Here is a 27,278-nt window from a genome sequence, read left to right as displayed (position 1 = left end):
ATATATATATATTTTTTTTTTTAATTGTCTCATACGTAAATTGGAAGCTCAAAGTCAATGTTTAGTTGGCTAAGTGAACAATGTTCCTGTTTAGTAAATCCCCCTGATCGTTTCAAGAAGTTGTCTATTTTTTTTTTTTTCATTTTCATTTTTTTAGTCAACACATTTCAGTGCCATCTTTTCACAACCTTTACCTACAACCCATCAAAGCCTCAGGTAAAAATACCCATCTTAGGAAGACCTATAGCAGCATTTATCAAACTAGGAAAATCTGGATCTTAGGACTGATAAAATGCATTCAGAAAAGAAAAAAAACATTTGAACTACAAGACTTGGAAAGATTTTGGAATGCTTAATTAATTAATTCAGTTCTACGTATTATATTTGGCAGATGGGAATGTATTTAAAACAAAACTCAAAAAAAAGATTAAAAATAAAACTGAAGTCCAGTTATGTACTTTTGAAATTTGTTAAAATACTGGTAGTATAACTTGCCTAAAGTTCAGGCTTTATTGTATAACACAAAATCATCAAAATCAGATTGTAGAACTGAGAGGAATTAAAAATGAATTTGACGTTTATGAAAGTTTCTGGTTTTTTTTTTTTTTGGACGATACAATTGACCTTGTAGATCTTTTCAGCTTTCAGACCCCACAATATTTTCTAATTTTATTTATATATGAAGGTGACCAAACACTGTGCAATTTAACCACTTGACCTAGGAATGAAAGAGTAGAATGAGGAGTTATTTAGTCAGGCTGGTAGGCTGGAAGTGACAGTGGTTTCCCCCTTCTCGCAAGGCAGTGTAGCTGTGAATCTGGTTGTAAACCCTTACTTATACCTAGTGAAGTGATTGACCTCAGGTGATACACAGAGATGAAACAAATCCTCCTACATAAGTTGTACCTGTATCTACAGTCTTCTCTACATCCAATCAAAGTACTACATTTATAAAGCTTGTCTGAAAGTTCAGAAAAAAGGGGGCGGAGAGATGAAGTTACATTCTGCAGGGCTCAGTGAGGAGAGTTCTGCAAGTTGATTGGACCGAAGAGACACCCTCCCGTTCACATAGCTCACAGGAACAGAGTTGAGGCTGTTAATCTGCTGGAGGTCCCTCCTCTGTCACCATTTTACTCTTGGTGTCAGGAAAACTTGTCAGACATGATTCATGCTGATAGCAGAGGAACAAAGCAGCAAACAGAAATGACCCCTAGTGCTTTTAATTGAGACAAGTACACATGTCTGAGGTTTACAGCCACTATAAGGAAGTGAATCACATGAATATGATAAAACGTTCACATATTAAATAAAATGGATAAACCAAACAATGATCTTTTCAATAGTTATCTTGTAATGCTCAACTCCTCTGCTTCCTACAATGCTCTCATCCTCTATATCATGAAATGCTTTACCTGCCCACTGAAAAAAATACTTTGCAGTCAGGTCTCGGTGTAAGAATGGCCATACAGGCTTTGAATCAATCGATTGCCCCATCCACTATACGCAATGTGGATAGGGGAATGTCAACTAATACAGATGAAGGTGCTGTGTGGCTGAGAATTTTTAGACCGACTGCATCAACAAAAGTCAACAGAAAAATTTAATCTTGTGGGGGTGATGTGAGGGGTTGCCAACAGGGTCACCCATAGATGGAATTTCCACAGATTGAGCAGCAACTTCAAGCAGTGTATGGACAGCTTAGGGAAGAATAGTAGAAATATTGTATTTCAGACTCTTTCTGTAATATTACATTTCAAGATGAGAAATTAGCTATATCTACACAGGGGCTTAGAATATTGTGATGTGCAAGCTTGTATGAAATAAATGTATTTCTAGTAATCATGGGGGGGATGGGCCAATAATTATGCCGGCAGAAAGCTGCCTCTTTGTCAATGCTGCCGATAGGCTTTTGCTTACCCTGCCAAATGATGAATTTAGCCCTGGTTAGTTTAATCTGGACAATAAATCTAATTTCCTCCAGTTTTTATAAACTATTCTTGTCTCTGAATAGTTGTCATATTGCATTCGACTTTAAACCATACAGCCCAAGTATTCTTTTCCATCCAACAATATAGGCATAAATGAAGAAAAGAATGCATGAGTTCTGTAGATGTGATGACATATGCATGAATTAAAGCAACATGGTCTACAAACACAAACATGCCAAAAATATTTCCAGTTTAATTTAAAAGGGTTTTCTTTTTCCACCCCTGTCTCCAACACCAAAGAATGGCTCCTTGATGACCGATTTGCCAAGAACTGTCTGCAAGTATCCAGTTTAGGCCAAATCTTTGAATATCAATGTTCGTAGCTAGGTAACTTGACCTTTGCCTGCTTGCAGAGAATCCCTAGACCTTTGTGTCTCCTGCTGGTTGTAGCTATAGAAGACTTGCTTCTTCATAAAGTAAGGAAGTGATGGCTGATGGTAAACTGAATGAACAATCTCTGAACTGAGATTTCTGCATATTCCACCCTCGTTAGTGGTCAATGAGTCAACACCACAAATTTCTTGATGAAGTTCACCTAGTGTTCTCAGATGACAAAGGTTTTCTGTGTGGAACAAGGACATTTTCATTTCTCGATCATTTGAGTCCATGCTGTGTTTCACGATGTCTTCTCAGATCCACCTTCCTCTGAAAACCTTTTCCACACAGGTCACAACCAAAAGGCTTGAAGCCGGTGTGTTTTCGGCTGTGAGTAATCAGGTTTGAGCTCTGACTGAATGCTTTGCCACATACTTGACACTTGTGGGGTTTCTCACCTACATAAAAATAGAAACATGTTTTCAGTATAGCTACATATATATTTATATATATTTAATCCATATATGTTTTATGCTATCATTCATCTCGAAGGACTTTTTATACATTTTAGAGATGAACTTAAATTTCTGTGGTTTAGGTTGGAGTGGGGAAGGGTTATAAACTCCATTTTTATTGCCATCATTGTCTATGTTAAGACAAACAACAATAAAAAACCTGACAAGTTCTCACCCTTCTCCACTCTACTCAAAAAATAATAATTGTATTACTTTCAATGGCATTGTTGTGAAGATTTTGCTTTGTTTCCTAAATTGACCATAAGGAAATGAGGCACACGCTCTGAAATTTCTACAAAAGCAACAATAAAACCTAACCCGCTCCGTAAAGTTTTGGTTGTAGCTGTGCAAAAGAAAAGCATGATCTACCTGACCTACCCCCTCCTTCACTTACAGTTGGTGTTCCTTCCATAAGTTTGTTGTGGTATCTAAATAAGAACTAGAAATGTATTGATTTGAGATGCCATTGTTGTGTTCAGCCCCTGTATAAGAACTGACCAATCTACAGGATGCCGAGTAATAGACATTTACCCCTTACAGTTTTGTTATATTCTTCTAACATGGCAAACTACAGCATGTCATAAATGGCTATTCTAATCGAGTCCCAATTGTTTGCAAATTGTGGACGATATTCAAATTCGGTACAGGTGAAAAAGATTGATACTAAAGCTGATAGTAACCCTCAATATCTTTGTTATTCATACCGTTAAAAAAACCTATTGGCCTTTTTTCATTACATCTTCTAGATTGTAAGCTCTAACGAGCAGGGCCCTCTAGTTCCTCCTGTTTTGAACTGTATGGTCTTCCCTCACATTGTAAAGCGCTGAGCAAACTGTTGGCGCTATATAAATCCTGTATAATAATAATAATAAGCTGGCTGTGATTTGTTCTGGTTCTCCTATCTCACTGATAATGGTTGACTAAAAACAATACAGTAGATCCTCTGCAGTCTGTATTGATGTCAAACACCCACGATGCATTTACTAGGTATAGTTATATAAGTTCGCCACACAACAGAGCCCTGCTGATTAATATGAAGTGTGTGTTTGATTTTATTGATAGTTCCCCTGTTTAGGGAGAATATGGAAAAAACAAACATTAACACATTTTTAGCCTACTAAGGACTAATTGTAAAGTCATAAACCTCCATTGTGTTTTCTGTGGATACAATATTATGGGGTGGGGGGAGCTGTGATGTGTGACGTCATCACGCATTGGGACGTGGCGGCCATATTTCTGGTTAGAAACACCTGAGGATTTTATGTTATTCTGTTTTCTATCTACATAGGATTGTGTGCAATACTTTTTATACAAAAAATTGAGTTTGTTATACTACACAATGAAATGCATTCTATATTTCCCATGACATTCAGGAGGTTCTAGTGTAGCATGTTTGAAGAGTGCATTCGTAGGAAGAGTGGACGAATCATCCGTATAAGACACCGGTCCAGGATTGTATTACAAACTGTGCTCTAGACCTCCTTGTGTGGGATCCACACCTGATGGTAAGAGGTGGTATGATTGAATGAAGCTTTATCTTTCCCTCTGAAGCACTGAGCTCTATAAGGCTTCCAGCTATATCTGTGTCTTATTAAACCTGGATGTGACTGAACTCCTTTGGGACATTCCCTACCTATAAGATTCCAAAATTTGGACTTTTAGCGCTGCATTTATAGTTTTATAATATTACGGAGTTGATTTACTAAAATCTGGAGCAGCTCTGCAAAGAAACCAATCAGCTTCCAGCCAATCAGCTTTTTTTTTTTGCCAAATCTTTATTGAACAAGCTGAAGTTAGAAGCTGATTGGTTTCTAAGCAGTGCTGCACCAGATTTTGCACCCTCCAGTTTTAGTAAATCAACCCCCAGCAGGGAGAGAAGCTAAAAACCACTGCATTCTATGCAGAGAAACACAATATGAGATAAGCCATTGCAAGATCAGATTACATACAGCTAATTCATTCTGAGTGTGTCTCTCTCATTACTGCACTTTAGCAAAATACAACATAATACTGTGTAGAAAAAAAAAAAATAGCAAAAACATATTTTTCTTTCCGTCAAGGCTGCTGCTATATTGTCTATACCAGCCTTTCTCAACCTATTCAACAGAGAAACCCTTGAAATAACTTTTTCCGATCTCAGGGAGCCCCTGCTACAAATGACTATACCTACAACTCATGTTACATTGGTGTGATGGTCAGTGGGAAGAATGCTCCTTATGGGCCATACACACTATAAGATTTTCTGAAGAATTTTTCCTTTAGATTTACCAAAACCATATAATATGAGGTCAAACCTAAACACTTTCAATTTGTATGCAATCTGGCAGGCCCTTGCACTACATAGAAAAGGTAAATCTGAAGGAAAAAGTCTTCAGAAAATCTTATAGTGTGTATGGCCCTTTACACTTGTGGTCATTGGGAAGAATTACCCCCTTACAGAGAGCTAAAAAGATCATCAGTGTCAGTAGGAACTTATCTGAGAGGCAGAAACTGCTCAATACTCATTGCTCAAGGAACCCCTAGCAACCTATTGAGGAACCTTAGAGTTCCATGGAACCCTGGTTGAGAAACCCTGGTCTATACTATTTTGTCATTAATCTGGTTATAACTAGTTGAAAAAAATGGGTAGGTGGGCATTTGCCTCTCCTCCCTATTTTCCCATATACTGTATGTTAGCATTGTCATTTGAACCTGAAAAACAATAAACCTCTGCCTGGTTTAATAAGCAAAAGAGTGCAAAATGCACTCATGAAATATAAAGTGTGGTAACCCCAAGCAGCCAATCAGAATTCAATGTACTGGAGCCACATCAGTCAAGTGATTTCTGATTGACTGCTGTGTTATTGATTGTGCTCTTGTTGAAATGGTACCATCATTATTAGCTTGTCTCCCACAAAAAAGTATTATTAAGTTTTGCTTTACAAACAGTAATATGCTTTACCATTACACAAAATGTAACTTGAGTGGACTGACAATAGTCATTCAATGTGCACTCTACATGATCAAGCTGTATACAAGCTTTACAATTGTTAGGCAAATATTTGGATTTGGATAAAAGCACTTAACTCCAATAGTGCCAATAATGTGTCCATGTGATGGCCAACAAAAGGACATATGTTTTATTTCTTTCCTGCCAGATCAGAACACTAAAGTCTTACAGAGTATCATACCATAGTCCTTGCTAGTATTGCCCCTACCTCCGTATGCCTTCACCTACATAGTATAATGGGCTGTCATGGCGGATGGGCGCACCGCTCATTGCATCTGTCAGTTCTGCTCACCTGTCATTTTCAGTGGCCTTTTAAATCAAGGCCTCACACATAATAGACTGCAAATCATCTTACAGAAAAGCCATTCTGAGCAAACACAGGGCGTATCATGTTAAAGCCACATTGATTGGAGTGCTAGGATTCAATTCATCAACAGATGCTAACATTGAAGAGAAATCTCTCTACAACTATTGATCATACACAGACTTTGGCAGGGTGATGATGGGATTGTCATCTTCAAACAAAACCTGGACCGGACTAAATACATAATGTGCAAGTCACATCGTTCACGCAGGAGACTCACAAAGTCCACACAGCAAAAAAAAGACTCATAAATATAACATTTACAAGAGTCATAAAAGAAACATTTTCAGAGAAAAACGGAATGCTTTATACTGAACATAAACAGAATGTGGTGAGATGCATGGCACCACACCCATTTACTCTACCAGCTCGCTTCTGTGCTTATCTATCATATCTCCTGAGTTCATTTTCATCTCCATTCAGAGAAATATACAGCAATAAGGACTCTGCCACTCCAAGGGTACAAATACCAATAACTACTACTGCATTCAATGATGTCTCTACTACTACTGCTCCTAATGCTGTCACTGCTGCTGATACTACTGCTACTATTACTACTACTGCTTCTAATGCTGACTTTACTGCTACTGTTACTAATGTTCTGTCTACAAATATTACTACAAATGGGTCTAATCCTATCTCTGCTATTACTATTACTACTACTGCATCTAATGATGTCACTACTAGTACTGTTACTATTACTACTACTGCATCTAATGCTGTCTCTGCAACTATTACTGGCACTACTACTGCATCTAATGCTGTCTCTGCAACTATTACTCTCACTACTACTGCATCTAATGATGTCTCTACTAGTACTGTTACTATTACTACTACTGCATCTAATGATGTCTCTACTAGTACTGTTACTATTACTACTACTGCATCTAATGATGTCTCTACTAGTACTGTTACTATTACTACTTCTGCATCTAATGATGTCTCTACTAGTACTGTTACTATTACTACTACTGCATCTAATGCTGTCTCTGCAACTATTACTGTCACTACTACTGCTTCTAATGCTGTCTCTGCTATTACTATTGCTACTACTGCTTCTAATGCTGTCTCTGCAATTATTACTGTCACTACTACTGCATCTAATGCTGTCTCTGCAACTATTACTGTTACTAATACTGCAGCTAATGCTGTTTCTACTACTACTGTTACTACCACTACTTTTAATGCTGTCTTTACTACTAGTAATACTACTAGATCTAATGTTCTTTCTACTATTACTACTACTACTACTACTACTACTGCACCTTATGCTGTCTTTACTGCTACTTCTTCATCCAATGCTGTCTCTTCTACTGCCCCTAATACATGTTTTACTACTAATACTACTACTACTGCATCTACTGCTGTCTCTACTACTGCTCCTAATATAGGCTCTACTACTTTTCTACCAATACATCCAGCACTGTCTCTACTACTGTTCCTAATACCTTATCTGCTACTATTACTAATACTGCATCGAATGCTGTCTCTTAATACTGCTTTAATTTGGGTCTCTACTACTTTTACTACTACTTTGTCCAGTGCTGTCTCTACTACTGCTCCTTATACCTTCTCTATTACTATTACTACTACTGCATCTACTGCTGTCTGTACTTCTGCTTCTATTAGCAGCACTAATACTATTACTACTATCTCACTAATGCTGTCTCTACTATTCAGTCTACAACTGCTCCTAATGCTGGCCCCTTGCTATTATTACCCCTGCTTCTCTAACAAACAAACAGGCCGTTTTTCTTACTATCCAACAAACTTTAATGGAAGTGGTGCAAGCTCTTAATTAAAGTCAGAATGTAGCAAAGCTGCTCACTGTCACACCTTCCCCTACTCCATTGACAAGTCTTCCCCAACAGGGGTTAGTCGTGACTTAGCTCCTGTTAGGGAGAAATGCGTCAAAGGGTTAGGATAGGGTCTGGCTCTGTGAGTACTTAAAAAAAAAACAGTGGGAGTGTGGCCTGTTTGTTTGTATCTGGATATTGATGGAAGGAATGGATCTCAGTAGGTATGTACCTGTGGATGGTGGATGATCTGTAAGGCTGCCTGGAGTGGTAACATGCTAAGTGTGTTTACTGCCTTTAATACCTTTTCCACTACTATAACTTTTACTGTGTCTACTGCTGTCTCTACTACTAGTTCTGCTACTACTTATTATAAAGTCCCTTATCCTAATACTACTACTGATTGTAATGCTGGAGATACTTATATTACCACCGCTTCTAATGCTGTCTCTAGTACTATTATTACTATGTCCATGCTGATGCTGCAACTAATTCTTCAAAGGCTGTAGCTGATACTATTACAATCATTACTCTTGCTAACGCTCTGGTAATATTGCTTGTAATACTGTAGCTGCTCCCATTACTACCACTACTATTGCCAGTACTATGACTAATACTTTGAAGGCTGTAGCAGATCCTTTTACAACTATTACTAATACTAATGCTTCTACTATTGCTTGTTTTGCTTTAGTTACTCTATTTACAGCCAGAGGCGTAACTAGAACCTTCAGGGCCCCAATGCAAGAAACCATGAAGGGCACCCCCGGACCCTTGGTTGGGGCCCTTCCCTTCAAGCCTGGGGCTCTTCCCACTAATCCTGGAGCCCTTTACTCTCTTTGCCTTTATTATGGTCCCACAGCGGGACCCTTTCACAAGTTCTGCAGTGGGCCCCCTTCCTGCCATCTTGGTGCCTCCCCACGGTGGAGGAATGCCAGGGCCCGAGTTGCAAGTGTGACCTTTGCGATCCTGGAAGTTCACCCAGTTTTTATTTTTTGGTATTTTAATTGTATTATTTTTCATCATTTTATTTTATTTCTTTACAATGTCACTGACTATGACTCTGTCCATTCAGAAAGGGAAGTAACTGGTAAATTACAGATTTACCGACCCATTCCTGGTTCTCTATTGTGACACATCCACTGCAGCAGCTGGCAGGAGAGGGGAAGAAGCACAGTGGGGGAGGGGGCAGCACAGTGGGGGGGGGGGACCAAGGGAGCACACAGGGGGCCAGAGACAGTAGAACACAAGTGGACTGGGTAAGAGGAGTGGTGGGGGCAGCATACAGAGAAACCAATCTCCTCCTGCAGCTATAGGAGTAAAAAGGAAGACAGTGATTCCTCTACATGCAGCCCCCGCCGCCCCTCCTATCCAGGTGTACAGGGGAGCCACACAGGCCCCCTGGAGCATGGGGCCCGGTTGCAATTGCAACCCCTGCAACCCCTGTAGTTACACCCCTGTTTCCAGCACTATGCTACTTTTATTGTTTCTAAGTCTGTCTCTACTCTCATTACTACTACTACTACTACTACTACTGCTATCACTACAGCCTATACTACTTCTATTAGCCTACAAGCTAAGCTCAGCTGATGGATATGATCTAAAGGTATGGCCTAGTACAAGACTGTCAGTCACATAGTGCTATGCACAGAAGTAAAACTACTTATTACATGGAAAACCTCAACCTCATCGAGTTGCTGAAACTTCCTCTTCAGATGGGAAATAAAACAGTAAAATGATGTTAGCCTGAATTGTCAACTAACAATATGTGGTTTTGCTCACCAACTTATTTCATAATGGACACATGATTCAGTATGGTTACATTCCATATCATCTAATATAGTATCCCATAATGTTATCAATAAAAGGCATGCATGCAGTGCTCTCTTATTTCTAAAGTAAGAAGTAACTAAAGAAAGAGCTCTTGACCGTTTGGAGTTTGTTTACTAGTATGTAATGACTATTCACTAAACCTAAGCTGTGTTCACTTTGAATAGCCCTATATGTGTAAGGAAATCCAAAAATGAGATTTTGGAGAAATTCATGCTTGCATGTGATTGGATTGTTGTTGTGATGACAGCTTCTCCCCATTCATTAAAGACCAAATACTTTAGGATTTCCCACAGGTACAACAAAAGGAATCACTATAACCTCACAAAACTTAAGGTCTCTGCCAGTAAATCCATCCAGTGTTTCCTGCAATGGGTGCTGGCTGGGCAGGAGTCCTTCTAACTCCTCACATACTATGGATATGCATAGAGAAAAGTCAGCTGCATCCGACTGGATACAGGCGCTGTTCGGCTGAGCATTTTCCACCCACCTCCTTCAACAAAAATTGATTGAAAAATCAACTCCTGTAGAAGCCAGGTGGTGCCAACAGGGCCAGTTGTTGAATGGATCTTGGCCGATTCAGGAGGAATCATCCAAAATGCAATTCTTATATGGCCATCTTAAAGACTAAGTTCACCTTTTGCACCATTTTACACCCGTATTTATGGTGTAAGATGGTGCAAATGTCACCCCTTCCCTCTCCGACAGCATGCAGGGGTTCTTCTCCCCCGTAGCCACTTTTAAATTTTATGTGACTGTGTGGGGCTCTGCCCGCACTGCTTCGTTATTCATTCACCGAGATCTGTGATTGAATGAGCTACAAGTCACATCTTCCATCAAAGTAGACAGACTTGTTGTTCTCAATGGTCTATGAGCGTGGCAATCAGTGCATTCGTAGTACAATGACACTTCCTCCAGCTCTGCAACTGAAAGCCTGTACAGAGGTATGGGCAGCGAGCTGGAGGCAGGAGCCTGGCATTGCACCTGATACCCTTATTGGTGAAGGCAATACTTTGCAGACTTCTGTGAAAAAAAATAATAAAAATAAAATAAATACACGTTTTTTTGTCTTTCAAAAATATGTGCATTTATTTATTTTTTTTAAACAGGTGAACTTAGCCTTTAAAGGAGTTGTAAAGTCATTCTATGCACTAAAATAAAAAGCCTTCTGTGTGTATCAGTCTCTCCAGCACCCCTTAACACTTACCTGAGGTCCTTCTCTGTCCAGCGATGTCCACAAGTCCTTCAGCCATCCAAGACTCTCCCTCCTGATTGGCTGGGACACGCCATGGTGCCATTGGCTCCCACGGCTGTCAATCAAAGTCAGCAGATCAGAAGAGAGAGAGGGGTTGGGGCCAAACCACAGCTCTATGTCTGAATGGATACACAGAGCTGCAGCTCGGCTCTGGTGTCCCCATAGCGTGCTACTTGCCATCAAGACTCTCCCTTCTGATTGGCTGGGACACGCCATGGCGCCATTGGCTCCCACGGCTGTCAATCAAAGTCAGCAGATCAGAAGAGAGAGAGGGGTTGGGGCCAAACCACAGCTCTATGTCTGAATGGATACACAGAGCTGCAGCTCGGCTCTGGTGCCCCCATAGCATGCTGCTTGCCATCAAGACTCTCCCTCCTGATTGGCTGAGACACATCCGTGGCACCATTGGCTGTCATCTAAAGTCAGTTAGCTAATCAGGAGAGAGAGGGGTGGGTCGAATGGCAGCTCCATGTCTAAATGGACACACAGAGCTGCAGCTCGGCTCAGGTGCCCCCATAGCAAAGTGCTTGCTGTGGGGGCACTCAATAGGAGGGAGGGGCCAGGAGCAGCAACGTGGGACCCGAGAAGAGGAGGATCTGGGCTGCCCTGTGCAAAACCAACTGCACAGGGCAGGTAGGTATAATATGTTTGTTATTTAAAAAAAAAAAGACTTTACAACCACTTTAAGCTAATTGAACATCCACTTTGCAAAATGAACCCAACTCCTTCAAGAAAACAGGCTTTGTGTGTGTTGTGTATTTGTTAATGATTAAATAAGACATGTCCCAGGGACAGGATTTTTGCTCACCTGTATGTATAAATGTGTGTTTCTTCATATCTGACTTCTGGTGGAAACGCTTGCCACAGTACTGACAGGGGTACGGCCTTGTGTCCGAGTGGATAAGTAAGTGTGTGGAAAGCGTGGATGATCTCTTAAAACTTTTACCGCAGATTTTACAATCAAAACTTCTCTCCTGCAGGAAATTCGATAGAAAAAACAATGAATATTAACCTGAAGATGTCTACAATGTATGTATCACACAAGAACAGAATTAATTGATACTCCAGCAGGGCAAAAATGTCACTTAATATTTCACTTGTTTTCTGTATCTATGGATTGCGAGATATGCCATTGTTTAGATATGTGTATGGGCACAGAATTTAAAATGTACTAAAAACTCAAGAACAACGTTATACACTTTTATGACTATTATCTCATATACAATGTTCCTACTCTTCGGGGAAACCTAACATAATTTAGATTTAGTATTTACTTTAGTTTTTTTTTTCGTATTTTAGTATTTCATTTATTTATGACTTTTACTTAAGATCCTTTATTTCAGGCTGGGTAGAAACTACAGTAGAATTTTGTTTCGTATAGCGTAAGTTTTAAAAACTTTTGATTTTTTTTTTTTATTTGTGTGATGTAGGCATTAAGTTGCTGATTTTGTTTTAAGACTATTGCTTTATTAGTACATGCATATACAATGTTCCTACTCTTCGGGGAAACCTAACATAATTTAGATTTAGTATTTACTTTAGTTTTTTTTAGTATTTTAGTATTTCATTTATTTATGACTTTTACTTAAGATCCCTTATTTCAGGCTGGGTAGAAACTACAGTAGAATTTTGTTTCGTATAACTTAAGTTTTAAAAACTTTTGATTTTTTTTATTTGTGTGATTTAGGCATTAAGTTGCTGATTTTGTTTTAAGAGTATTGCTTTATTAGTAAATGCAATAATAATTACAATACAAAAAAACAGAAGCAATTCATTGATTTTAAGTAAAAAGGATGAATTTATGTTTACTTTATTCATACAATTATGTGCAAGGAAAAAACTTTGAAGTGAACCCGGATTTGCAATATTTACTTTGGTAAGTGAGCAATCTCTGCTCCTTTAGTAAATGAACCTAAGAAGGTCATCAAGGAAGCCAGGCAGCTATAATTTTCAGAGAGAGATGAGCACTGGCGGCTACTTTATTATTCTAATGAAATATTAAGTCAACACAGCTAACAAAGGTGACTTGAACGTAACTCAACGGTTGCAAGTTAATAAATTTCTATATGCATCCAACTCATCCATAATTTCAACTCTTTTCCTGCAGTCTTAAAGTAGAACAATAGAACTTTTTTTTTTTATTTTGGATAGACCAAGGGAGGGTTATAATCCCTGTCAGATTTTTTTCACCATCTGTCTCCCATTGCGGAGATTTCCCTTCACTTGCTGTCCCATAGCTAAACAGGAAGTGAGAGGAAACTCCTGCAAATTAGGGGGATTCCTTAGGGACCCCCAGGTCACCAGAACTAGTGTCCCCATTGGAAGATTTCCCCTTTATTGCTTTTCTGGGGACAACCTAAATTTTTTTATTTTTTTTCATTTCTAATGATAATGGTAAATAGGGCAAATAGAGAGGGTGAATCTACTTAACAGGGGTACAGACAGCAATAAAAAAAAACTGACAGGTGTCCTAATCCCTCTCCCCACTATCCAAAAGTAAAAAAAGGTTTTGCCTTTAGTTATATTTTAATGCAAACTTCTGCTTTGTCCATTGCAGGGTAGAAAAGAGCGTTTGCCTACCCCCCCCCCCCCCCCAACCCTTTCCAACAGCATATACTTACCTTTTCTTCACTACCCTTCCAGAAAAAAAAATACTTCCATACTTCCAAGTATGGTCAAAGGATACCTTAAACCTCATTATGTGGGATTTTAGGGGCAATCCAGACAAATTTGTATAAAAACAAATATTTTATTCAAAATATTATTTTAAAAGACAAATAAAGATGATTTGAGCAAAGAGGCATGTACGTTTATAGACATCGAAAGCAAAAAATAATCAAGAAAAAATGATTGTGTATAGGGTCAGTTACAAAGTGGCATTCCCCAACTGGCTGCTGTATAGATCCATGTGAGGAAACAGTATAGATGTTACTGCAGAAAGGGAAAATATCCAACACGTTTCAAAACATATAACAGATTCTTCTTCAGGGATTTTTCAGCCACTTCTGCAATATATGATAATTATTACAATAAAGTTGCATGCTATAAGAATATATTCACCAAAATGACATGAACATATACGGTTAAAAAAGCTTACATAGTATGTATGACCTTTTGGTTTGAGTGCTTCCATAGGTTAAAAGACCTCCAAGCTGCGATTAACTGGTAGTATTGCAACAAGGGTAACTGGAAAAGCTTTTGCTTTCTCTTTTCGAAGGTGGGCATTGGAATTGGATATATTTTCCAGTGACCCTTGTTTCAATACTACAAGTTAATCGCAGCTTGGGGGTCTTTTAACCTAAGAAAAGCACTCAAACCAAAAGGTCATATATACTATGTAAGCTCTTTTTAACCATATATGTTCATATAATTTTGGTGAATATATTCTTATAGCATGCAACTTTATTGTAATAGTTATCATATATTGCAGAAGTGGCAGAAAAATCCCTGAAGAAGAATCCCGCGTTGGATATTTTCCCACTCTGCGGTAACATCTATGCTGTTTCCTCACATGGATCTATACAGCAGCCAGTTGGGGAATGCCACTTTGTAACTGACCCTATACACTATATTTATTTCTTGATTATTTTTTGCTTTCGATGTCTATAAATGCACATGCCTCTTTACTCAAATTGTCTTAAAAAATAATGTTTTGAATAAAATATTTGTTTTTATACAATGATTGTATGACAGAAAATGCATAACATGTGTCACACGATCTAGTAGGTGGATCATATGATCAGGTGGGTGGATCTACGCGTTTCACTCGCAATCGCAGAGCTTCTTCAGGATCCAATTTTATATGCATACAGAAAAATCTTTATGATAAAACAATATCCTTAGCATAGCATAAATCGACCAATATCATGGGAGAGTGGTGGAATCTTGAATTATACAATGTGATTGGCAAAAAATGGGAAGATACCATGTTTTTATGCAAATTTGTCTGGATTGCCTCTAAAATCCCACATAATGAGGTTTAAAGTATTCTTTGATGATTTATTAGGGATGATGGCAATCACACCTCTAGCCACCTGAGTCATTTGATTTTTACTTCTGAGTATGGAGGAGCATGTGACTCACTCCGTGTCGCAGTGCTGGGCCAATCACCAAGCACTATCACTGTTACATGGCTTCTTCTGCTTATGGCAGCTGAACAGGGCACTGCAGGAGCAAAGAAAAGGTGGGTATGTGCCACTGGGCAGGGTGGGGGGGAAGGATTAAACAGAGCCTCTTACTTTTTCCTGCATAGGCAAATAAAGTTTCACTTTGTAAGTTGTTCTTCTTACCTGAGAATGGACAGCCTTATGTTGTTCTAAGCTGACAGCATGGCCAAATGTCTTTCCACACATTTCACATGCAAATGGTCTTGTCCCACTGTGTGATCTTCGTACATGAACCTCCAGTCCATGGGGTGTGGAGAACACCTATGAGGAAATCATAAGACATGGTGGTTGAATAAATATGAACCATTGCTAACGCAAAGTATAGAAATTCATTATAAATCAATTTTCCGAGCCATCTCCTCTTTGAATCTACATTATTTATTAGTCCAAAATCAACTAAAGGCAAAACAGTTGTGTTGTATAATATTTTAGGCACATTTATTGTGTTCATACCTTACTGCACTTTAGACATTTGTAGGAGCCGGTATTAAGAAGCAGTCGTGTACACAGCAGATCGGACTCCACCTTGATGCCTTGTGTCTTTTCTCCATATAACGCAGTGGCAGAACAGGACTCTCCATAGTGAGACACTCCTTGTGCATAGTCCCCATACAGCCCATGAACACCCCTTTCTGAATTGTACAGCGGTGAGGGATGAGTGGGAGGGTCCCTGTCTCCATAGAGTCCTAAGGAAGAACTTCTTTCCAGTCCTGATGGCCTGTAGTTCTGCACCAACTGTCGTAGTTCAGAGCCAACCAAACTGCTCCATGTATAAGACTTGTAGGGTGGGGGAAAAGGTGGAGAATCTTCCAGAGACGGACAGGCTGACTTTTCTGAGGCTAAGGAGAGAGAAGAAGCAGATTTAGATTAAGAAATAGACATCTGACATTGATGTACAATGATAAGACTTCCAATAAAAGCTCATTAATTGGTTATATTAAAAAAAGAAAAAAAAATCAATTTGAAGCTATTCTAACATAGCTTAGTCTGGTGATGGTCATAATGGGACAAAGTATGGCTTAGTTACAGTATCAATATATTGCATATACATCAATAGGCCACTGGGGTACTAAAGGAATAATAGGCTGAGCATATTCACTTTGTGAAGTAAATGTTCGCTTAACTTACGGAATGAGATGAAGATGTTCACTTGAATTATCCAATCAAGTGCAAGCAAAAATCCTGTTGTTACATTGGCTTTGCACATGATTATTCATTCCAAGTGAATACAGCTTCACCTTATTTGCTAACCTAAGTCAACATTCACTTTGCTACTGCTTTCGTAAATCAACCATTTACCCCCCCCCCCCCAAAAAAAAAAACCTGTAAGACAAAGGCATAATGAGCTAGTTTGCATCATATACTAGCTCATTATAAAATACTTACCTTAGAACAAAGCCCTCCAGCGGCGCCTGCACACCGCTGAGACAGCTGACATCTTCCTCTGTGTTTCTTCCGGGCTTGATGATGTCACTCCCGTGCATGGGAGCCACTGTTTATGGCACAGGCTCTGAAGGTCCGACACAATAAGTCAGACCTTCAGAGCGCATGAGCCAATGACATCATCGGCTGCATGCACTCTGAATATCTCCTAAACTGTGCAAGTTTAGGAGATATTCACAGTACCCACAGGTAAGCCTTATTATAGGTTCCCAGCATTAGGGCTTATTTCTACCAGATCTAATGGTATACTGGATTTTACAGTGCAAGCAAAATGCATGGGCATCAGAAAATTAATTGTTTTAAAAAAAATGTTTCACCACTGCGTTGCATCACAGTGCTTTTTGCCATTAAAGTATTTTAAAAACACAATGGTGTTGGTTTACTAAAACTGGTGCAGCTCTGAATAGAAACCAATCGGCTTCCAGGTTTTTCTGTCAAAGCTTAATTGAACAAGCTAAAGTTAGGAGCTGATTGGCTCTAATGCACAGCTGCACTAGATCTTGCACTCTACAGTTTTAGTAAATCAACCCCAATGGGTCACTTTTGAGTCAAGCTGGCCATACATTAAACAATTTTCTTATTCAATTTCCTTCAAGCTACCCATAGACAGAGCGATTGTCTCTCCGGAAACCACGGGTTGCAGGAAAGAAAATTGCTCAGTTTGTCCATCATTCAACTTGTCCATGCATGGTTCGAATCTCGGCCAGTCCCTGTTGAATCAGTCGAGATTCGAACCTTCTTTGGCTGGCCTTAGATTTATCTTCAACTATGTAGTGCCGGGGCCTGCCTGACTGCATACAAATTGAAAGTGTTTTGGTTTTACATCATATTACATGGTTTAGGTAAATCTAAAAGAAAATTGTACAAGAGTATTGTACAATGTATGGCCAGCCTTAGGTTGTTAGAGCTTCTATTAATGAACTTTAGTAGATCAATAGTTTATACATTTATAGTCAACCCTCAGTTTACTTGCTGTCTGAGAGTCTGTGTTGGCCATTCATGAGGAGTCTATTTAGAGAGATCTATGTCTGCTACAAATTAAAATGATGTTGTTATATTTGTGTTTGTACATGATGAAGGGAATCATAAGAGAGTTTAAAAAATAATAGTCAATACCTGAAAAGCTGGTTGGGAATTTTTAACCAGTTTCAGATAGTTCTTCTCTGAATGTTATAATAGTGTATAATCTGATGCTGTTTTAACAGCCGAAACTCAAATGAATTAAAATAAATAATAATTTGAGATCAATTTTGTAAAGGAGCTGAGAATAAATGATGTGGATAATTACTGTAATTATCCAATCATATGCAGAATAAATAAATACATGGGAATTTTTTTTCTCATGATTGGATAAATCAAGTGAATCTTCACACAAGTTATTCTGCAAACCTTCTCTCCTTTAGTAATCAGCCTCAGTAGGTAAATGTCTAATGGTAAAAACAATAAAAAAAAAAAAAAAAAAAAAAAAACACATATGCCTGGTTAACTAATTTTTCTATGTAAAAAAAAAAATACAGAAAAATAAGAAAAATAAAAATAAAAAAAAAGAAGAAAAATAAGAAATTATAATACAGTCACTTTTATTTATTTATTTATTTTTCATGTTACCAGTTTAGATTAATCAGTAGAGAACAATCAGAGATTTCCACCCTCTATAAATTTCCAACTCTGCATAACAGATATTCCCACTGCTCTATTTTAGATGCTGTAGGGAATCATCCACAATGGATGTGCCTAGAGTAAGAATTACACTGTTCTGAAACATTAAACCAAACATTGAGAGCCTACTATCTAATTAGTGAATCGCTGCTCATGCCAAAGTACACATATCCTGCGGTCAGCTAAAACCATGATAATACTAATGTATATGGGCAAAACATATATATTACAGAACCTATATATGAAAGTAACAAAAATTGAAGATGGAAAAATCTTCTTGCTAAATACATTTGGGACTGATATTCTACAAAACGAATTTTAGAAAAAGGAAATCTGAGGTTCAAACACCCAATCCATGGTATTAAAAGTTCAAACAATTCCTATCTAAAGTCAGTGTACACCAGACTCCAATCTGTTATGCATAATGTATAAAGCACTAAAGACAGAGAGGAAACTAGCGAAATGTACTAAGCGGGAATAAAGGAAACTCTGTACTTCAGGATTTGAGGGATCTAAATGACTCAGTCATTATATAAACTTTCAGTTCTGAATAATATGCAGAATTGGATGGCAAATGAGAATTCATGGTGAATTGGCTAATAAAAAAAGTGCATTTATTTTACTATAGATATGATGCATGTTAGGTTTAGAGAAATGATAATTTCAACCTATGATCAAGTTCTGCTAAAAATAATGAATGTCAATTTTATTCTGAGTATAAACATCAATGTTACATTTTTTTTTTTTAGAAAGGTTCTACATAAATTACATATTTAAAATGTCCCTATGCTATAAAAGGCTGAGACCTCACAGCCACAACCAATAATGCATTGAAATACCACTGAACATTTTATATCATGTTAATGAGTTCCTGATCTAGCATTTTTACAATGAGATTGATCCACTGAGAAAGTGTTCAATCAGGTTCAAAATTCTGTTTTTCTTTTTCGTGTTTTGGAATTCTCCTGCACGTAATTGGTTATGAATATTGCTTTATTTTGTTTCTCCAAGCTTTGTGAATATTCAACTTGCTAATGGAATGAATCCAATATGTTACTTTGTAACACATTCCTCAATAAAATGAAAAACAATCTACAAAAGTGACAGCACTAAACATCCTATTGGATGTTGTCATAAGTATGCAGAAAGCAATATCAGATTCTAAAATAATTTATTACATTTTAATTTGATTTAAAAAGAATTTAATTCGTTTAAAATGAATAAAAACTACAAATATGTGATTCAATTTCTATGACATAAGAAAAGGAATTCTTTACCCTTTTGCTGGGAGGAACAGAGAGTTCTAAAGTAAGAGGGAAGACCTTTGGTTAATATTTCACAGCAATATAAATTCCTTTGATTTCTTCTGTTGATACAAATGATAAATCTGATATAGTACATCTTTTTTTTTATAAAGCTTTCCTGCTTTCCTCTGCAAATATTGCAGCTCTGTTCTTTATTGTGACAGGATGGTTTAAAGATTTTTAAGCACTAGAAAAGATTGGCTATTTATAAGCAATCATTGATAACACTTTAAAAAGGAAAATTATCCAAATAATAATAGTGTTTTTGAATGAAACAATGTATACTTTCCCAAAGTGAATTTTTTTTATGCATTTCCTTGCACATAAGTGATGAATTCCATGTTTCCATTTTCATTCAAGAGCTGGGTCACAGCACATTTTTTGTTTGATCAGATATTTTCTAGCAATGTTGGCATGACATTGCCAAGTTATAATAACAAGCTCCATTATTTAGGAGAAAATCTGTGCCAATATTTATATTTTTATATTTAATTTTAGGTTGATGTTTTGGAGCTTGATGCCTGAGTAACAGGATATTATCAGCATTTTACTCCAGTTCCCTTCTTCAACTTTATTTTTACCAAAATGTAAAAAAAAAAAAAAAAAAAAATGGTATTCAGAAATACTGTTGTCATGTATAACAATGTAATATGGGCAGTCTTTATATAATAGGAAACTACCTGCATTGTATTAATGCACCCTATTCACTATTATATAGCTACATTTGTAACAAGTCTACATGCAATCAAAGCACTTTCAACTTTATTTAGAGAAAATGCTTACTCTTTGTTACATCACTATTCAATCAACCATATTTTCTGCACACAAATGCTTAAAGCACTATCCTATTTTTGTAGTCATTTCTACTTTTTTTCTTTGTTAAGTTATTATTAGTATTTTAAGAAAACAGACATATCAAATGGAAAGAATCTTCACATCTTTGAAGATTACCCAGTTTGACTTGTTAGCCAAATATTACCCAATTTTGTAAGAAAGTGGAACTAAAATGATGTAAAAAGAAAAAGGAAATGATAATGAGGGTGTTTACATACAAGTACTAACATACCAATAATATGTACTTATGTTATACTAAAATACAATATATCAGTATCAGTCATCTATTTATTTTTAATAATCTATACACACACATTTTAATTTACTATATAATTAACTGAATTATCCAATCTGACGTTTCTATAATGTATATCTTTATTTTCAGCCCTGCAGTTTACAGTTTAGTTCGATTTACAACCTAATATTGATATTATACATATACATACAGAGAGGAAGAGGGAGAGAGAGAGAGAGAGAGAGAGAGAGAGAGAGAGAATAGTTTATCATTTAGATGTGGCACACTGATATCCAGAAAAAACAAGCCACCAGTGACTCCAGAGAACATGCTGGGACTTGTAGTCCTGCAGCCATCGGAAACTAATGTTGAGGGCTATACTGTCCCTAAATCACATTATCCCTGATATTAAAGTCATTTAACAGGAAAACAGAAAATGTAGCTAATTACACCAATATGATATATAACTGCTAGCAGAGCAATAAGTCTCCTATAGGCAGACAGAAAAACAGACAGACAGACTGACGTCCTGTGTCAGTACTATGGAAGAACAGATGATACAACATTACTGCTTGTCTTCTATGATTACCAGTTATAACCTACCGATCCTCATACCAGCTACCAGTATACGATTCTGTACTATTGTCATATAATAGCGATATATTAATGGTCTCCCATGGGGTCCATCGTTAATTCATTGTTAGTTGCACTGCAAATCTGTACATCGCCTATGAATACACCTAAATCTGTATACTGTAGTCTCAATTTTGTTACAAAATCCAGGTCTTGCAGATTTTTCTACATTCATCTCTAACATACTATAATAGGACATTATTATGTTTTATACTATATTATAGGACATCCATATGTATTATGCTTCTATACCATAGGACATTCATCTGTATGATGCTTCTATACCATAGGACATCCATATGTATTATGCTTATATACCATAGGACATCCATCTGTATTATGCTTCTATACCATAGGACATTCATCTGTGTGATGCTTCTATACCATAGGACATTCATCTGTATGATGCTTCTATACCATAGGACATTCATCTGTGTGATGCTTCTATACCATAGGACATTCATCTGTATGATGCTTCTATACCATAGGACATCCATATGTATTATGCTTATATACCATAGGACATCCATCTGTATTATGCTTCTATACCATAGGACATTCATCTGTATGATGCTTCTATACCATAGGACATTCATCTGTATGATGCTTCTATACCATAGGACATCCATATGTATTATGTGTCTATACCATAGCACATTTATATGTATTATGCTTCCATACCATAGGACATCCATTTGTATTATGCTTCTATACCATAGGATATTCATATTTTTTATGCTTCTATACCATAGGACATCCATATGTATTATACGTTTATAACATAGGACAGCTATCTGTATCATGCTTCTATAAAATAGCATAAAACATATCGATGTCCTATGCTTCAATACTAACATAGGACATCCAAATGTATTATACTTCTATACCATAGGACATCCATATGTATTATGCTTCTATACCATAGGATATTCATGTTTTATGCTTCTATACCATAGGACATCCATCTGTATTATGCTTCTATACCATAGGATATTCATATTTTTTATGCTTCTATACCATAGGACATCCATATGTATTATACGTTTATAACATAGGACAGCTATCTGTATCATGCTTCTATAAAATAGCATAAAACATATCGATGTCCTATGCTTCAATACTAACATAGGACATCCAAATGTATTATACTTCTATACCATAGGACATCCATATGTATTATGCTTCTATACCATAGGATATTCATGTTTTATGCTTCTATACCATAGGACATCCATATGTATTATACGTTTATAACATAGGACAGCTATCTGTATCATGCTTCTATAATATAGCATAAAACATATGGGTGTCCTATGCTTCAATACTAACATAGGACATCCATATGTATTATACTTCTATACCATAGGACATCCATATGTATTATACTTCTATACCATAGGACATCCAAATGTATTATACTTCTATACCATAGGACATCGATCTTTGTTATGCTTCTGTGCTATAACATAGGGCATCCATACATATTATGTTTATATAACAGACATTGTATTAAGCTTTTATACTATATCATAGGACATCAGTTTGTAATATGCTTCTATAATATAACACAGTACATTCATATGTGTTATGCTTCTATGCTATAATTAATAGATGACATCCATTTGTGTATTCTTCTATAACACAGTAAATCCATATTTTAGCTTCCATATTATAACAGGACATCATCTTTATTCTGCTTCTATACTGTAACATAGACATTCATCATTTGTTGTATAAGCTGCAGACCAAAGTAGATCAAAGGTTGTACACCCCTTCCCCGATCACCTGGACAGATCTGCATTGTGCATTACTATAAAATCCCCCCCTGCCCCCCTGGGCTCAGTATGTGGGGGCAGTGCTATACCTACCACCCTACATAGGAATACACCACACAGTATATAAATACCAAATGCAGAATTTGGGGAAATTCGTTCTGGATAAGAATTTGGACACCCCCCAACCTAGAAGTCCGGTTACTCCAAGCTTTATATTTGGGTAAATACACAGAAAAAAAGGAACTAAATACAAACATTGAAAGGAACCCAATAAATGCAAATATCTTCACCCCCCAGGCAACTGCCTTGTTTGCATAGGTAGTAAACACATCGCTGACTATGGGTTCTATTTTGGAGATAAGAGCTACAAATCTGAATTACAGCGACCTACAGCGAAATACACTTTATTTGCATATAAAGATTTAAAGATAAAAAAAACGTTCTCATAGAGACAGTGCAAGATGAATGCAATGGGGATAATTATAGGAGTAAGTAGAGGCTATTCACTAAAATACGGGTGAGTTTGCATACACTCTGATGACCCATTCATTAATGAAGGTAATTCAAAAAAAGAATAGATGAAGGTGAACATAACTTCGCCCTATGTACTAATCTCAGTGATCAATCTTAAATTCTCCCACTGAACAAATGTCACACATTTTCTCAATGGATCAATACTATGTGATTTGTATTGGCCTCTGTATGCAGTTAGGAGATCTATTAACCCTTCAATTGTCCATAGAGTCAGATGCATGTTGACCTAGACCTCAGCATGTGCGTGTTTGTCTTGTTGGGATCTAATCATGCCAGCAGGGAGGCTCGGTGTGATAAGGGGGATGTAAAGGCAGCTCTTTTTATCAGTGGTATTTATTCTGTGTCTGGGACACCTGTCTGCTGTGTGTGGCTGGGGCAGGATGTCATTACCTGGAGAGGCGGACGGGGAAGGGGGTCTCCAAAAGTCGTCCACTTCTGACGCAGTTGTGTCGCATACACTGCTCTCGCAGCTAGGGGGCGACACATCGGACGATGCGTCCCCTACTTCACCTAGGTGGGATGACACGGGGGAAATGTTCCCTTCACTCTCAGGAACCACCTTACTCTCTGAAAGGCAAAAAAATCCAATTAGCGGAAGATATTTTTTAAATATACATATATATATTTTGTTAATAATATTTATAAGTTTTATATACATATATACTCTGCATATATGTATATATATATATATATATATATATATATATATATATATATACACACACATACACTCTGTATTATTTTGAGAGAGAGAGCGAGAGAGAGAGGGAGTCCATGCATAGAATATATATACAGTATAGAGTATATGTATATATATATATATATATATATACAGAGTGTGTGTGTATATATATATACAGTATATATATATATATATATATATATATATATATATATATATATATATATACAGTATATATATATATATATATATATATATATATACAGTATATATATATATATATATATATATATATATATATATATATATATATATATATATATATATATATGTATACATATACTCTATACTGTATATATATTCTATGCATGGACTCCCTCTCTCTAAATAAATAAATAAATATGTATCATTTTAATTGAATTACAGAATAATTGGGACAGTTGAGATGGTATGGTCCTATTATATATATATATATATATATATATATATATATATATATATATATATACATATCTCATTATGTGGTAATAAGGACGACACCATCTCAACTGTCCCAAATATTCTGTAATTCAATGAAAATTATACATATTTACTTTTATATAATATACCTAAATGACTAAACTAATAAATAATGCCATAATGTTTGTTGACAGAGTATTTTAAATGATTGAAAAGATAAATAAAGTCAACCAATGAACTCTCATTTTTCCTAATTCCCCTTGCTTTACACTGTTGAAGGCTCAAATCTTGTTGACTGAGATTTCAATAAGGAGCAAATAGAGGGAGATTTATTAAAACGTGAGCACTCAGAATTTGGTGCAGCTGTGCATGGTAGCCAATCAGCTTGTAACTTTCCCTTGTTCAATTAATCTTTGACAATAAAACCTGATAGCTGATTGGTTTCTTTGCAGAGTTGCACCAGATTTTAGTAAATACATTCTCCTAGTAAATCCTCCCATATAGGTACAACTATCCAAATTGCGGTGTAATCCATTTAAAACAATAAGTTCTTTTATATAATTCCTCAAATACTCTAATGCATAAAAACATCATGCTTATTGTCAGAATAGTTTTTTTTTGGAAAGCATTGGTTAAATAAAGACAACCAAAACAGAGTTCTTCCTGCTTTTACATTGCTGGAAGCTACAATCTCATTGGCTGAGATTCCAATAATAAGCACATAGTCACAAATCTATAAATTACTCTGTACACTGTGTAAAATTATAAAGTTTTTTTTTTTTATATATAATATTCCTCAAATTCTCTTATAAAATAATTACATGTATTTTTATTTGCCGAAAAATTGAAAATGAATGTATTGGATATACAGAGCAATACAATAACGCAGAGCAGCCAATGAACACCCATGTTCTAGAGTTCTTATTGCGCTTTGCTAATGAAAGCTAAAGTCTGATTGGCTGAGATTAGTTTTGGCAACTTTTCTATTTCACAAGTCTGTGAAACTCTGTTTTTCTCCATCAACAATTTCTGATCATCATAAGAATGGCAAATAATCCTGACACAAGCTGATTTACTATAACCCGATAAATTCACACTTCAATTATCCAATCATGTGCAGATAAAAGAGGTAAACGAGCATTTTCTTTTCACATGATTGGATCATTAAACTAGTATTCACACGCTTTATTACGTGAATATTAAACTTCTTTAGTAAATCAGCCTGATAATATCTGTGAAATAAATACATATAATAATAAAGGAAATAAGACATCAGACACTAAATAACAGATCAGAAACAAAATCGAAATCAATCCGATTATTCCAATGCTTCATTAGCGAAATATGCTAAAAATAAACACACTTTATTATTATTAATATTATTATTATTGTTGTTGTTATTTTTATTAATAATAATAATAATAATAATAATAATAATAATAATAATAATAACAACATACTTTAATAAAGGGGATGAAATAGGGGTGAAATAAATCTGGGAATGGCATCACCTCTACTAGGACTAAGGTGTAACCAGATCGCCAGTCACGTGACCGAACCCAGTCTATGAATCGTACGATCACATCGTTAATGTAATGGTCAGTGGTTTTACATCGGAATAAAATGCAGTATTGATGATCAGTGAGTTTATTTGTTTACACAGACAGGAACATAGTATCAGAGAACAACCGAATGAGATACAATGTAACGGTTTTTTTCTATTAGATTTCCGATAGATGTTCGTTTACAAATATTGATGTGATCAGATAGTACATTGATAATTCCAAATATGATGCTTATAAAAGATCAATCCAGGTGTCAGTTATGTGCCCAGAAAACAATGGCTGGGATTTCAGTATCAGAAGATCAGTGAAGGGTTCAGACTGACAGCTGTCACATGGTGGCCACACATACTTCCATAAATCATCGATTTCTTTTCTGATCATCTCTCCTGATAAGAATAATCGATCTAGTCGATAACCCATTCTATGCCACACTAGGAGAAGTGGATAATTGGCAGATCATAATGTATCCATCCATATAACCTCAGATTCTATTCAATGGAAATAAAATTGAATTCCATAACACAATCTATAATTTCCCCCCGCTAGCTGATCAACTCGGATTGATTTGATCCGATCAGGAAAGTTATGTCTATTCGATTGTTTGATCGAATGAGATGGAAGCATGTATGGGCACCATGGAGGGATGCTCTGCAGAGAGGAGAGGGGATCGTACCTGCACACAGATGAGCCAGCACCGTCTCCTGCTGCAGCCTGTAGTCATCTCCATCCGTAGATCTGGGCTGGTGGTAGCTGTGAGCCTTCTTACTCTTCACTAGGAATGATCTGGGCATTGTCGGGGCTCTCCGTCCTCCGGTCTCCTCTGCCTATAAGATCCACAAACTGTCCGTGCTGTCCTCAGATCCGTCCTGTTATCTGCTCACTGGGGTCACATCCATTGGTAGGGATCAGGCACGAGCCGGGGATGGAGAAGTAGGGGGTG

General features: G+C 36.8%; 1 protein-coding gene across 1 annotated transcript; it reads right to left on the bottom strand.

The window, feature by feature from the left end:
• Positions 1 to 2,084: 2,084 nt before the first annotated feature.
• Positions 2,085 to 27,278, bottom strand: GFI1 (growth factor independent 1 transcriptional repressor). The gene is made up of 6 exons (XM_082265055.1): positions 27,012 to 27,278; positions 24,023 to 24,199; positions 15,669 to 16,054; positions 15,339 to 15,476; positions 11,858 to 12,023; positions 2,085 to 2,761 (listed from the first exon to the last, which is right to left on the bottom strand). The coding sequence occupies exons 1-6, from the start codon at positions 27,127 to 27,129 to the stop codon at positions 2,583 to 2,585; spliced, it is 1,164 nt and encodes a 387-aa protein (XP_082121181.1). The 5' UTR covers positions 27,130 to 27,278; the 3' UTR covers positions 2,085 to 2,582.

Source organism: Pelophylax lessonae (assembly GCF_965119305.1).
Source record: "Pelophylax lessonae genome assembly, chromosome: 8".
Classification (NCBI taxonomy): domain Eukaryota; kingdom Metazoa; phylum Chordata; class Amphibia; order Anura; family Ranidae; genus Pelophylax; species Pelophylax lessonae.
Note: the sequence above shows the minus strand (reverse complement) of the source record. Positions and strands in the feature narration are given on the sequence as shown.